Genomic DNA, 13,224 nt, shown 5'->3' on the forward strand with positions numbered 1-13,224 from the left:
AATAATGACAGAAAAATTCCCTAACTTGGTGAAGAAACTAGACATACAAGTCCAGGAAGCTCAGAGAGCCCCAAATAAGATGAATACAAAGGGGCTCACACCAAGACACATCATAATTATAATGCAAAAGGTTAAAGACAGAGAAATTCTTAAAAGCAGCAAGAGAAAAGAAGTTAGTTACTATAAGAGAGCTCCCATAATACTGTCAGCTGATTTCTCAACAGAAACTTTGTAAGCCAGAAGGGATTGGCAATAAATATTCAAAGTGATGAAAAACAAGGACCTACAACCAAGATTACTCTACCCAGCAAAGCTATCTTTAAGAATCAATGGACAAATAAAGAACTTCCCAGACAAGAAAAAACTAAAGGAGTTCATCACCATCAAATCAGTATTATATGAAACTAGAGTACCGGTGCACAAAATTCATGCACAGGTTGGGGGCGTCCCTCAGCTCGGCCTGCACCCTTTTGCAATCCAGGATCCCTTGGGGAATGCCCAACTACTGGTTTAGGCCCAATCCTAAACCGGCAGTTGGACATCCCTCTTTCAATCCAAGACCGCTGGCTCCTAACTGCTCACCTGCCTGCCTGCCTGCCTGATCGCCCCTAACCACTTGCCTGCCTGCCTGATCACCCTAACCACTTGCCTGCCTGCCTGATCATCCCTAACCCCTCTACCTGCCTGCCTGATCACCCCTAACCACTTTGCCTGCCTGCCTGATCGCCCCTAACCACTCGCCTGCCTGCCTGATCACCCCTAACCACTTTGCCTGCCTGCCTAATCGCCCCTAACCACTTGCCTGCCTTCCTGATTGCCCCTAAGCACTTGCCTGCCTGCCTGACTGCCCCCAACTGCTCGCTTGCCTCTGCCTCAGCCCCCGCCACTGAGGCTTCATGCAGAAGGACATCCAGAATGACATCCGGAAGGTTGTTTGTCTGTCTGGTCTAATTAGCATATTACACTTTTATTATTATAGATGTTAATGGGTTTTTTTTAAGAAGAAGAAAAAAGATAAAAAAATAAAAAAAGGCAATAAGTAATTACCTATCAACAGCTGAGTGTAAAAGAAAACCCCACAAAATTAGTTGTTTCCGTAGTGTAGTGGTTATCACGTTCGCCTCACAAAATAAATGAACAAGCATAAGAGAAGCAGACTCGGATAGAGAACATTTTGACAGTTGCCAGGTGGGAGGGGGGTGGGAGGGATGTGAAAAAAGTGATGGGATTAAGAAGTACAAATTAGTAGTTATAGAATAGTCATGGAGCTGTAAAATACAGCATAGGGAATGTAATCAGTAATAGTCTAATAACTATGTATGGTGTCAGATGGGTGCGAGATTTATTGGGATGCTCATTTAGTAAGTTATATAATGTCTAATCACTGGGTGGACATCTGAAACTAATATAACAATGTATGTCACGTGTAATTGAAAAAAATTTTTAAGTGATTTAAAAAAAAAGAGCACATGGAAAGTAATAAACTTAAGACACTACTAGTTCTAAGAATTTAAAAAATACTTCTACCGATTTCCTGTGATGACAGGCAGCATGTCAGTTGATGCGTTGGAAGTGGCCTGCGTAACTTTGAAGGTCACGTTCCTCAAGTCCATGATTCCAAGGCTCATGTCCTCCAGCATGGCCAGCTCCTCACCTGGACGCAAAAGAGGGAAGGAGGGCGTCAGATGGAGGGGACCTGCCACTCTCCCCATGGACTCACCCGGTCACAGGGTGGGGTGCAAATGGAAGGTGACACAATCAGGTGTGGTTGTGACGAGTGGGAGTGAGCGTGTGGGCAGGGCCTTTCCAAGCCTCTTCAGTGGGCAATTTGCTTCTTCTCCCCAAGTAGATACTGGTATGAAACCAACAAATACTTTTAAATTATTCATTTTTATCTTCTCCAAAGAAATAAGTAAAAATGGAGGTAAGGAGAAAAGAGCCTTTTTAGAGGGCAATTGGGAAATATCTATGGAATTTAAAAATATTCCTACTCTTTAAAAAAATACTTTTATTGATTTTTAAAGAAAGAGGAAGGGAGAGGAAGAGAGAGAGAAACATCAATGTGAGAGCGAAACATCTACTGCTTCCTGCACACCCTCTAGCAGGTCTCAAGCCCGCAACCCGGGCATTTGGTACATAGGACAATAACCAACGACCTGAGCCACACCAGCCAGTTCCTTTGACACAGACACTTTCCTTCTAATGATTCAGGGGCTGCAGAAATGGGCCCACAAGTGCACAACCTTATGTGCAAAGATACATACCAGCACTGTTTTCACAGGAGGGGTTCAGAAATGGCCCAAACATCCTACAGGAAGTTGGTGCTTAAATAACCATCATCCCTCCTCAACTAGGAAGATCTCCCAGGTGTGTAACAACCACCATAAAGCTGGGGTCGCGGTCACTATGCAGGACTCTCATCTGGCTCTTTGCTACAGAGTCTGGTCATGCTGGATTTATCTGAATCAGCCTGTGTTACATGTGTAATCAGAAAAATATGCAGCAAGAAAGCATGGGATCACCTGGGTTCACACCCCCATGAACCCCTGGGTCCCAGAGGCACAGAGGGCAGGAGCCCCGGGTCTCACCGTAGGTGCTCAGCAGGCTCTCAAACTGGGCGAGCAGCCCGATGGTGTAGAGCTGCCGCAGGAAGCCGTCGTCGTGCAGGCAGTTCCTCAGCTTGATGATGAAGCCGCAGATGAGAGCAGTCAGCTGCGGGGACAGACACTTCCTCACCCAACGGCAGGCACCCTGGGCCCGAGCTCCTCTGCTTCCTCGCTCTAACCAAGCTTCAGCAACACCTTCTGCCTGGGGGTCGGGGGCCTGGGCCCCAGGGAGGGCGTGCCACGCTCCAGGCTCACTACTCTGATGCTCCCAAAGGTACGTTTGGTGTTGTCTCAGCCTCTGACCTGACCTCCCAGCAGTTACTCCTGGGCTAGTACCTCCTGGAAGCCAAGAATTAATTCCCTACAGTGAAAGGGTCTATATACTCCCAGACCCAGGCCAGCTCTGGCTGGAACTGAGGTGACGGCCGCTCTGCGCGTCTCCTCCGAGGAGACTTTCCTTGGGAGAAAGAGGCCTCCCGGGATGGGTGAGGACAGGCAGAGAGCTAGCCAGCTCGGCACGGCTGTTCCCTTGGCTAAACTGATGACTGACATCGACGACACCTGTGACATTCATTTAGCTCTTCCCTTCTATGAGGACAACAGGAACCGCTGGACAGAGTGGTGCGCAGGCTGCAGAGTTGAGCGTCTGCTGTTTTGTAAACAGGAAGACAGTTTGCCCTGACAGCTAACAGCTGGCTCCCTTGCTGAAATCCTTTGTGGGGGAAAAGGCGGTAAAGAGGCTGAGCCTTTGGCAATGCCACCACACCCTGGGGGAAGGAGGAGCAGGTGTGTGCCTGCCCTCAGGGCCCCTCTTCAGGGAGAAACTAGTCTGGCATCAGACCCTCTCCTCAGTGCAGACAGCTGGATGGGCTCCTCTGTGTCTCCATGTCACATAAATGCAAAAGCAACAGGCAGGACACTTGGCCCCCTGTGGTTCCCAAGGCAGAGAGGAAAGGCTCCTGTGCCTGTGTCCTGAGGGGAGGCGCGGGCTTACGGTTTGGCAGAAGACGGTGTCGCGGCGGTGCTGCAGGCTCAGGTAGGCAGCGATGGTGGGCGCGCTGTCCTGCATGAGCAGGAAGACCATGGCCTTCTTGGCTTTGTCGCTCATCATGGCCACACAGTCTGTGAGTGTGGTCAGCAGCGGGTAAAGGGCCTCACTCCATTCACCTGTCCCGGGGAGACAGCGTGTGAGAAGGGAGATCGAAGAAGGAAGCTCTGGAAGTCTAACAGGGTGCCTGTGCCTAACCCACACTGCACTCCCACCCCTTCTGCACCTAACTCCGCCGGGCCCACGCTCTGCCCGAATGGCGCCAAGTTCTGCCTGGATCAATCAGGTCACTAACCTCCCAGCCTAAAGCTTTCCCGTGAGCTCAAATACCAGCCCTCCTCTGGGACCCAGACACATGCCTGGTCCCCCAAACCTGCAGGGGCTCGACATATAAACACTCAAGACTATACTTTTTGAGGGAAATAGCAAGAGAAGGCCCCGCAAGTCATGACTAAGGAAGAAAATTATTCTGTCTGTAGAGGCCAAGCCCCCGGTCCTCCACCCCAGGGCGCCCAGGACAGTGACCTGTTACCTTGCTTCTTGGCTCAGGCGCTAAGCACAAGGACACCCCTCCTGGTCCAGCCTCTGGCAGCTGTGCTAGCTGCTCCCTCCCCACGTCCGAGGAAGGATGGTTCTGCTCAGCTTCCGTGTTCTCAGCTCAGACATCCCTTCCTTCTGCACTTGCTCTTCCCCACCCCGGCCTTCCTGCCTGGTCCCATCTATTTCTAGTATAGAGGTTTTTAGGACTAGAAGGAAGCTTTGACCCTGAACCAAAACAACTTTTTAAAAATAGAACCTCAGGGGAGAAAACAGAGTGAAAGGAATTTGGGGCTTTGGCTCTTTCTCCTTCCTAGAGGGCATTTAAAAGGGCGAGGACGCCCTCCTCATCAGTTCCGTTTTTAACAGGTCACCAAACCCAGAAACAGGCACTGGATACCAGCACTGGGTGCGCCCACCACACACACGCAGCTGAGGCAGGGGGACAAAGCTGGGCAGCAGCCTCGGCCGGGGTGTCAGCCGCAGAATGCCCTCAGGTGCCCCCGCCCTCCAGGAAGGCCCGGCGTGAGCAGTGCATCTGCCAGGGGTGAGCTCCCTCTTAGATAAACACAGCAAGAAGGCCTGGCCCTGGCTCTGCTCTCTCAGACTCTGCGTTCAGCACTTGGTTGAAAAAGAAATGAGAGAAGTGCCTAAAACCTGCAGGAAGACCCCCACACTCAGTGCTTGACGAGCATGGGTTTTTGAAGATGTAGCTATTCAAAATTTGGCCATGACCTCACTGTATAAGTAGGCCCACTGTATGTGGACAAGGGTTTACACTGTAATGGAAAAAGCCGGCTTAAATTTAGAAAGTCAAAGCAGAACGGTCTTAGCCAATAAGTTATGGTGACAAAGAACACTGGACCGAGTGGAAAACGAGCAGGGGTTCCTCGACCGCTCAGCCGGTGGGTCCTCCCTGGTAAAATGGGAGCCTGGTACTAAATCACACCCTTCCTCTAAAATTCTCTTCCTCTAAAATTCTCAGAGACCACGTTTTTGTTTCTTTGAAGTCTGTTGAATGCATGTCAGTTATATTCCGCAACGATTAAAAAAATCTGATGGCAACGAAGTTTTAGTGCCCAAATAGTTTGGGAAAAAGTGGTGTCATGACGACTATTCAGGAAAAAGTAAGTCCTCTTAGAGCAAATGTTGCCAATTTTACTTTCTTTTCACTTAATATGCATATAGATATGCAATTAATATGCAAATTATGATCATTTTAACCTGAAAAATGCTCAAAATATATCAGTGGTCCTATCTGAAAAGCAAGCCCACTCCATACAGCAGTTTTTTACTTTGCCTACTTCTCATTCAAAAAAAATCCAAAGAATGACTAAGCTTTGCTACCTTATTAAAATCCACTGACAAAATTGGAGTATACAAGCATGGTTAGCAGGCACGCGGAGTGTGTGCAGGAGAGGCTGCGGCTCAGGCCTGAGCCCCCGCTGCCTGTGCACGGCCTGCTGAACGCTTCACCCACAACCATCTCCTCACCTACCCACAGCTGGGGAGGAAAAGGGCTCAGCGGGCTGAGGGAGACACAGGAGCACCTGCCACCTGCACACGCATCTGACTCAACTCCTCATGGTTTCTATGACGTCAAGAGCTTCAGAGTAGGGGTTGGGTGTTATGTATTTTGGGGTCAATATAAGAAGCTAAAATGTAAAACTTTCAGACAAAATGAACGTCAGGGACAGTAATGACCTTCAATTAGGTCAAGGCATCTAGACATGAGGGCTGGAGAGGGGCTGTCTGGTCACAAAAGAAAACAGCAGCGACCAACAGATGCCCTAGTGGTGCAGCCGAGTCACTTTTGGGGGCAGCTCTTTACCTAGTTGCTAACCTGTAACGTGCTGACTGGTGACCAATCCATGGGCCATGCCTTTGCACCCCCGCTCCCCATTAACAGGGGAAGGAGGGAGGGAGGGAGACTGAGAGGTGAAGTGTGCCTGTGTGAGTGAATCCAAACTCCTGTAAGGTTGTGCAGGAAAAGCCAAAGGGATTCCTGGCTTAGTCCATTGGACATCAATTTTGGACAAGCCCCCAGCACTCGGGAAAGGACACAGCTGACTGAGCCGGGAGAGCTCTACCAGCCGGGTGTGGTGTGTGCCCGCCCGGGGCCCCAGCAGCCTTCCCATCAGTAAACTGCAGGACACTGCGCTGAGGACAGCCCTGAGCTCCTAGGGGGCAGGCTTGTGATGCCGCCCCTTTTCTGGTCCTGACTGTGGGGTGTGGTCCCGAACTTCTCCAACTCAGGCTCCAAGGAAGCAGCTCGGCATGAAGGCACAGACCAGCCCTGGAGGTAAGCTGAGGACGGGAAGCCCAGAGACAGCGGAGGGAGGAGGAGAGGGCACGGGCCAGGAGCGGCAACGGGGGCAAGGCACCTGTGTGTCCACCAAGGCCTCAGGGCCCTGAGGGTCCAGGGCACTGGGGGGGGGGGGTGAGACCCCGCACTGACTTTTTTGGGAAAAAGAAACTATAAAAGGGGCTGAAAGCAAACCGGGGGTATGATAAGCCCAGTCAGATCAGCCCACTGACAAGTCAGGTGGGTGGGAGCTGGGGCTGCAGCCAGCAGTCGCCCAGTGGCTGAGCTGGAACCACAGTGCCAGGTGAGCTGACAGGAAGTGGGTAAGTCCCACGATCGCTGGTTTGCTACCCTCTGGATACAGAGCAGGTGTCCTGCTAGCTCATGTTTACATGCAGGTAGGTGTGCAACCATCCAACGATCATCAGCTGTTTGGAGTTTGGAAGCTGACATATTATTCGGGGTCTCATGCTCACTCAGGGAACAGGCCAATCCAGGAAGCACAGTAAGAGTTGGAGCAGGGTCGGCACTTTCCCGTCAAGGCCTGGACAGGAAATACTTTAGGCTCTGAATACCACAGGATCTCCACCGCCATGACTGACCCTGGCCCTGCCCCGCAAAAGCAGCCAGAGGCCACAGGAGCACCTGGGCACAACTGGATCCCAGGGAAACAGTACTGACAAGAGCAGGTGCCTGGCAGGACTCTGCTCAGGGCTGCGGTTTGCCGACCCCTGAACTAGAGCTGTCAACGTTGATTTCTACGTGCAAAGTCAGAAGCCCCATGTCCAGCGCTCACTCCAACGGGAGCCACAGCAACCAGTGCCTGGCGCCTCGAGCTGCATCCAGACCCAGAAAAGAGTCTGTGTGACCACAAAGGTCACAGCCTTTGGGACTCCCTGTCACCCAACACACCCCCTCCAGTGATGCTCCGAAGTCCCGGTGAAATCACAGGTCTCCTTTACAAACGTGCACCTCTCTCCAGGCAGGTGACCCGCTGCCGGAAGCCCAATGCACTCACGGACATTAATCCTCCGAGACGGGTTTAGGGGGGAAACGTGGAAAAATGCACATGATGGCTGCTGCAGGCCACCGCCCCCAGCCCGACGGGTCCCTCACCCAGCCTCAGAAAAGCTGCTGCGTGCCTCACAATGAAAAACTCCTAGACAGCAATGCTGCAACTCTGGGAGCATGGTGCTCTGATAACAGACTGCACATGCTAGCTGAGTCTCGGAGAGCCCTCTGCGACCCTGGGGCGGAAACCACGTACCTGGGCTGGATTCTTCAGGAGGGGGGCTGCAATCTGCACAGAAACGGAGGGCAACATGGATGATTAAGAGCAGCACACAGTTCAAGCACCAAACTCAACGCTTGCAGCAACTGCTTCCACAGCCTGCAGTAAGGTGGCTATCCTGGACAGCGAAGAGGGGGCCCGGCCTGCCTCTTCCCCAACAAGTCGCACGGACGTGCTCCGGCTACTCCAAGGCAGCCAAGCCCCTTGGTGGTAAACACAGCCCGATTCACAGGCATAAACATTCATGTTGCTAATACGTCAACATAGAATGCTTTTCGGGGTGAGCACACTTACATGTTACAATGTGATGGAGAGCCCACATCTGTCACATTGCATGTGATTGAGCCACTGTTGGCTCATGACATCTGGAAGCAAACTTGAAATGAGAGAGACTGACCAGCCAGCCACCGGAGGTCCCACCACAGAGCTACTGCCCTGCTGATGGGCGGCGCTGGGCTGCAGACTGACTGCTGAGGCCCAAAGGTAGGACCCAGGGAGGAAGCCAGGACGCCAGGACCCTCTATGCCACTCTTTAACATGCAAGCCAAATATAAAACTTTATGATTAGGGGCAAGTCTAGAATTAGACTGGCCCTCCAGGTCCCTCAAAAATAACAATTGTGATTCAGTTTCACCCACATTGGGTCACACTGGGAAGTACACATTTCAATTTCACATTTCCCTCAAAAAACCTAAGTTTCCTGTTAACTGGGTGTGTCACCTAAAAGAAAACTAGAGATCATTTGGAATAAAAGTTTATTTTATTTTGCTGCCTAAACTGTTTAGGTCAAAGAATGCCTCCAGGATATGGAAATAGATCATTTCAGATCCCCAAGAATGGCTGGGACCAGTTACAGGGAGACTCAGAACCTGTGAAACTGTCCAAAAGTCGTGGCGTGGGATCCTACCCTTCTTGTCACCTCTGCTGATGATTTCTCTCTCCAGGCAAAGGGGACAGAAACAGAGCAAAATCACAGCCCTCAGAAAGCTCAGACTCCAGCCTCGTTGTCAGAGCCCATCTACCTACAGAGAGAATGACCCTGCCCAGTGTGGGGATGAGCACAGCGGCTCTTCCACATCTGTCTGACTAATGAGAATGACGAGACCTTGAGAAAAATACAGCTCTCTGCCTTCCCAAGACTGGGGTCTGAATGAGGAGGCCTGGGAGCCTGTTTGTGACCTTCTGGGGCGATCGCAGACAGCTGGGTCGGGACCACTCCTGAGAAGGCGTCTTCAATCAGAGGGGAGAGGGAGTGGGCCCCTGGGGTACTCTTGGACCAGCTGCTTGTCATAGGTCACGGAGTCCCCTGAGATTTCATGACCACTTCAGACTTTCTCTCATTTTAACACATAATCTCGGGCACACAAGCCTGGTGCGACCCACAGACCTCAGCTTATGGACAACCTGGTCCTGGTTTGAAGGACTTTTGGGGGATGAGGAAAGCAAGAGAGTGTGTGTGTAGAAGGCAATGGAAGTCACAAATCCTGGCGCGGGTTCGGGGGGGGGGGTGGGGAGAGAGACTTATGGAGCCGGCAGTGGGTCCCCCCTCCCCGCCGCCTGCCAGGCAAGGCTCTGCTCAGCTCTGCAGGAGAGTGAGCTAAGAGGCAGGCAGCTCCTTGGCAAAAGATGGAAAAGGAGGACCCAGGGTGGGCAGAGAATTGGAACAAAAAGTAACGATGCCTTTCACAGAGGCAGGGAGTTTATAGGGAGTCAATATGCAGGTGTGAACACAACCTGCTCATTAGGCCGCACACCTGCCCCAGGAACGCCCAATGGTCTCAGAAGTCATGCCAGGGCCCAGCTTTGGCCCTGGAGGACAAGAGGGGAGTAAAACACGGGCCCCACAGTCTGTTTCTTTCTGATCCCCCTGCTCCTGCCGAGGTCCGAACAGCGTCCTGGCGATGCGCTGGGTTTCCGGGCTAAGGATCACGGCAGTCGCCTCAGTGGCATATGGTTCACAGTCTGTGAGGACTGGCAGCAGCAGCCTCCCTCAGTGTGTGCTGCACATCCCCCTCATCACCGCTCATTCGTGTGGCACATGTGATTACAAGTCAAACCTAAACAAATGCTCATTTAAATCACTTTAAAATTGCACTTAAGCCCTAACCGGTTTGGCTCAGTGGATAGAGCGTCGGCCTGCGGACTGAAAGGTCCCAGGTTCGATTCCGGTCAAGGGCATGTACCTTGGTTGCAGGAACATCCCCAGTAGGAGGTGTGCAGGAGGCAGCTGGTCGATGTTTCTCTCTCATCGATGTTTCTGACTCTCTATCCCTCTCCCTTCCTCTCTGTAAAAAATCAATAAAATATATTTTTTAAAATTGCACTTAAATTTGTCTACATTTGAACAAAACAGGATGTATCTAGAAAAAAATTACATTTCAGTTATGGATGTAATGGTCAATCTGATTAAATAAACTATCTCCTGAATTTTAAAAATTCAAGAAATTACTTTTTATATCTGCAGAAAAAACTTAAAGCACAAGCAAGACAATATTAAAGAGAAATGAGCAATGAGTTTTCAGACATTTTTTAAAGAAACGCAACTTACATTAAAAATGAGAACACAGAGACAGAAAAGCTCCATGAACTAGCTGTAAGCCTCACAAATGGAAGTGTGGAGGACATGAGTGCTGCTGAGACAGGCCCCAGTGAAACAGACTGCAGGCAGACGGAGACGGGAAAGGCACATCCCAGTGAGGGCTTGTCGAGAGCCTCTGAAGGAGGAAGCATGACTCTGCCTCGAATGAGAGTTGCCCAATTGAGAATTCAAAGTCCTGGCTGTAGGAAGCCTAACCCTGGCACAGCTGGGCCTCACTTCCTGTGGCTCAAATACGCCCACAGGAGAGCCACGAGGAAACGGAAGCTCGGTCTGCAGCCTGGTCTTGGCTGCCCGGCCCAAGCCTTTTCCTGTGAGAACTGGAGGCTCCGAGCTGCAGAGACAAGAAGCCAATCGATCACGCCCTAAGGCTCTGAGCAGGGCTGAGCGTCTGCCTGCCCCGTTCCGCAGACAGAAGACTCTTCCTGCAGTGTGCTGCTCCGTGCCAAGGTCCTTCCACCCCCCAGAGCCCCACCCTGGTGGTAACAACAGGAACCGAACTCAGCCCCAGAGGCACAGGTGCCACCACCAGACCGAGTTACCGCACCCCCAAGGCACCATGCCTCTGCTGGGTGAGTGCGCCCACTAATGACAACTGGCCTTCCGACAAGTCCGCTGGGCCCACTAACAGCTCTCCTCCAGCGTGTCCCTGCACCAGTCACCTGTCCTCGACTCTACCAGCTCCTGACCTAGCACAATACACAGCCTCATCAGAAATGCACGTGCATTTGGCCTCCTCCCGCTTCTCAGATTGGTTCACAAACCAGAGGAGCCCAGGAGCCCGACCCTTACTGCTGTGGCAGCCTGATCCAAGAGGCCCTTCAGAGCCCACCTTAGCCAGACCTGCAGATGCACACGCAGGCTCCGTGGGCATGAAGCCCACAGGCGCCTCTGCCCTCACTGCCCGCTGCTCCATGCACGGCGACACCCCTCTGCCGACAGCCCTCCCTGCAGTCTGCATGGGGGAAGAGGACACGGAGTCCAGACACAGACAGATGCAGCATGAGGTGGAGGTAGTGTGATGGGAAGCCTGATGCATACGCACGTGTGGTCAGGTGAGGATGGCATGCAGCAGCGGGCATGGAGGCGGGGCGTGGTGAGGAGGGGGCATCACAGAGGGGGTCCTCCGGTCTGATCCAGTAGGCGTGGCTGTTCCGGTTACCTTTCTTGCTGGCGCCGCTGCCCGAGCAGGGGAAGCCGTCCTCACAGCCCTCGCCGAGCAGGCGCTCCTTCTGCAGCAGCTTGTCCACCCTCTGGATGATGCACTCCAGGCTCTTGTCAACGTTCAGCCACACTTTCTCCTTCCAAAAGCAAAAGAGCTCATTTTGGTCAGCTCTCCAATGGGAAAGGCAGAACAGATCACAAACCAAACCATCCCCCCCTGATCCCCACCCCACACCATGCTCATCAAAACACAAGATTTAGAAATAGCAATAGGATTCGTAATTCCCCAAATAAAATTTAAGTTGTATTTTCTTTTCAAAGGATGGATCTATGTCCCAGGTTGCTAGTTTTAAAATTTGGGAGATGTTTGCTAGTAACTGTCATGGAGGCCAGATAGGGCTTCCCAGCCCCTTCCAGGGCTAACACAAGGGCCACAGGGCCCAGGGAGCCAGTGGCACCGCCCTCGCTCCCCTGCGACCTCCTGCATCACACACAACGGACCGAGGTCTCTTGGATGGAAGAGAATGGAAACAGCTGACCTCTTCAGAGGGTGGTGGGAGGAGGTGAGGGACGCCCAATCAGATCAGGGCTGAAGCAGCGCTTGCCCCGTAATTCAGTAACTCAAACTCTGCTTCTCAACAGTCTGGACACCTGACGAAACCAGTTCTATGCTACGTCCCTCTCTAAGGAGACACAGATCCGCTCTCAGGCACAACTCTGAGGACAGCGTGCTGTGGTGTCAGGGCGAGTGGGTGAGGCATGGCGAGGGCCGAGGGCTCCAGGGGAAAGCCGCCCCTTACAGCCGGGTCTGAGAGTGGGCAGCCCTCAGCAGCCCGCTCCTCCGAGGGTCACAGTGGTGAAATGCTGTCTCCCTCCCGACATGAGGTGGCCCCGCAGCTGTCTGGAAGGGGTCTCGGAGTTATCTGCAAAGGCCCTCCTGAGGGAGAGCAGCTGTGGGACGTTTCCAGTTTCACCCCAAGCTCAGCAGCACGACGAGGCAATGGGCAGCACTCACCCACTCCTCCTCGTGCCAATCCACCTGCAGAGAAGACCGGCTGTTCCTGCCCGTCCACCTGGCCATGAGGGTGTCCTGGTCATTCCTGAGCATCACCTGCTCCTCCTCGGTCGAGGTGGGGGAGGCCTTGGAAGCAATATAGTCGGGCCGCGCCGCATTCAGCCCATGGATGGAGTTGGCTAGCAGCTTGCAGTCGCAGACGGTGACCAGCTGCCGGGTCTGCAGGCGCACACACACCGGGGCCGCTGAGCTCCAAGCCAGGGGCTGCCAGACCTGTCCTCTGAGAGCTCGGACCTGCCTGAGTCTAGCACTGCCCCTCCGCCCCTCCACAGCCCGCAGGACGCCGAGCCTGGACTGCCTCGTGACCCACTTGCGGACCCTTAGCCAGAATTCCCACCAAGAAGACTGGAGAACATGGGAGAATGAGGGAGGATGAGGAACCTCTAACAGCCCGTGTGCCTGCCTCTGAGCTGACATCGCTCAAGGAAGGGCCTAAAGAGGGCCCCGCTCCCCAGCCTTCAAGGACGAAGGGCTGTCTGTCCCCTCTAATCCAGGCGCCAGCCTCACTCTGGCTTAGTCACGGAAGCCTATCTTCTGCAGCTACCTCCTGGAGCCCGGCCCCAGCTCTGGGGCTCCGTGTGCGCAGGCGCTCGGCAGCTCCC

At 52.9% G+C, this 13,224-nt stretch overlaps 1 protein-coding gene across 1 annotated transcript in view; it reads right to left on the reverse strand.

Moving 5' to 3' along the window:
• Window positions 1–13,224, reverse strand: part of INPP4A (inositol polyphosphate-4-phosphatase type I A) — a 115,680-nt gene that overhangs the window by 15,496 nt on the left and 86,960 nt on the right. Inside the window, exons 15-20 of the mRNA XM_081100669.1 lie at window positions 12,563–12,781; window positions 11,546–11,684; window positions 7,764–7,796; window positions 3,601–3,773; window positions 2,589–2,712; window positions 1,528–1,654 (exon numbers count right to left, since the gene is read on the reverse strand). Coding sequence (XP_080956795.1) covers window positions 1,528–1,654; window positions 2,589–2,712; window positions 3,601–3,773; window positions 7,764–7,796; window positions 11,546–11,684; window positions 12,563–12,781 — 815 coding nt within the window. The remainder of the gene's footprint in view (window positions 1–1,527; window positions 1,655–2,588; window positions 2,713–3,600; window positions 3,774–7,763; window positions 7,797–11,545; window positions 11,685–12,562; window positions 12,782–13,224) is intronic.

The sequence above is a fragment of the Myotis nattereri genome, assembly GCF_964212035.1.
Source record: "Myotis nattereri genome assembly, chromosome: 10".
In the NCBI taxonomy this organism is placed as follows: domain Eukaryota; kingdom Metazoa; phylum Chordata; class Mammalia; order Chiroptera; family Vespertilionidae; genus Myotis; species Myotis nattereri.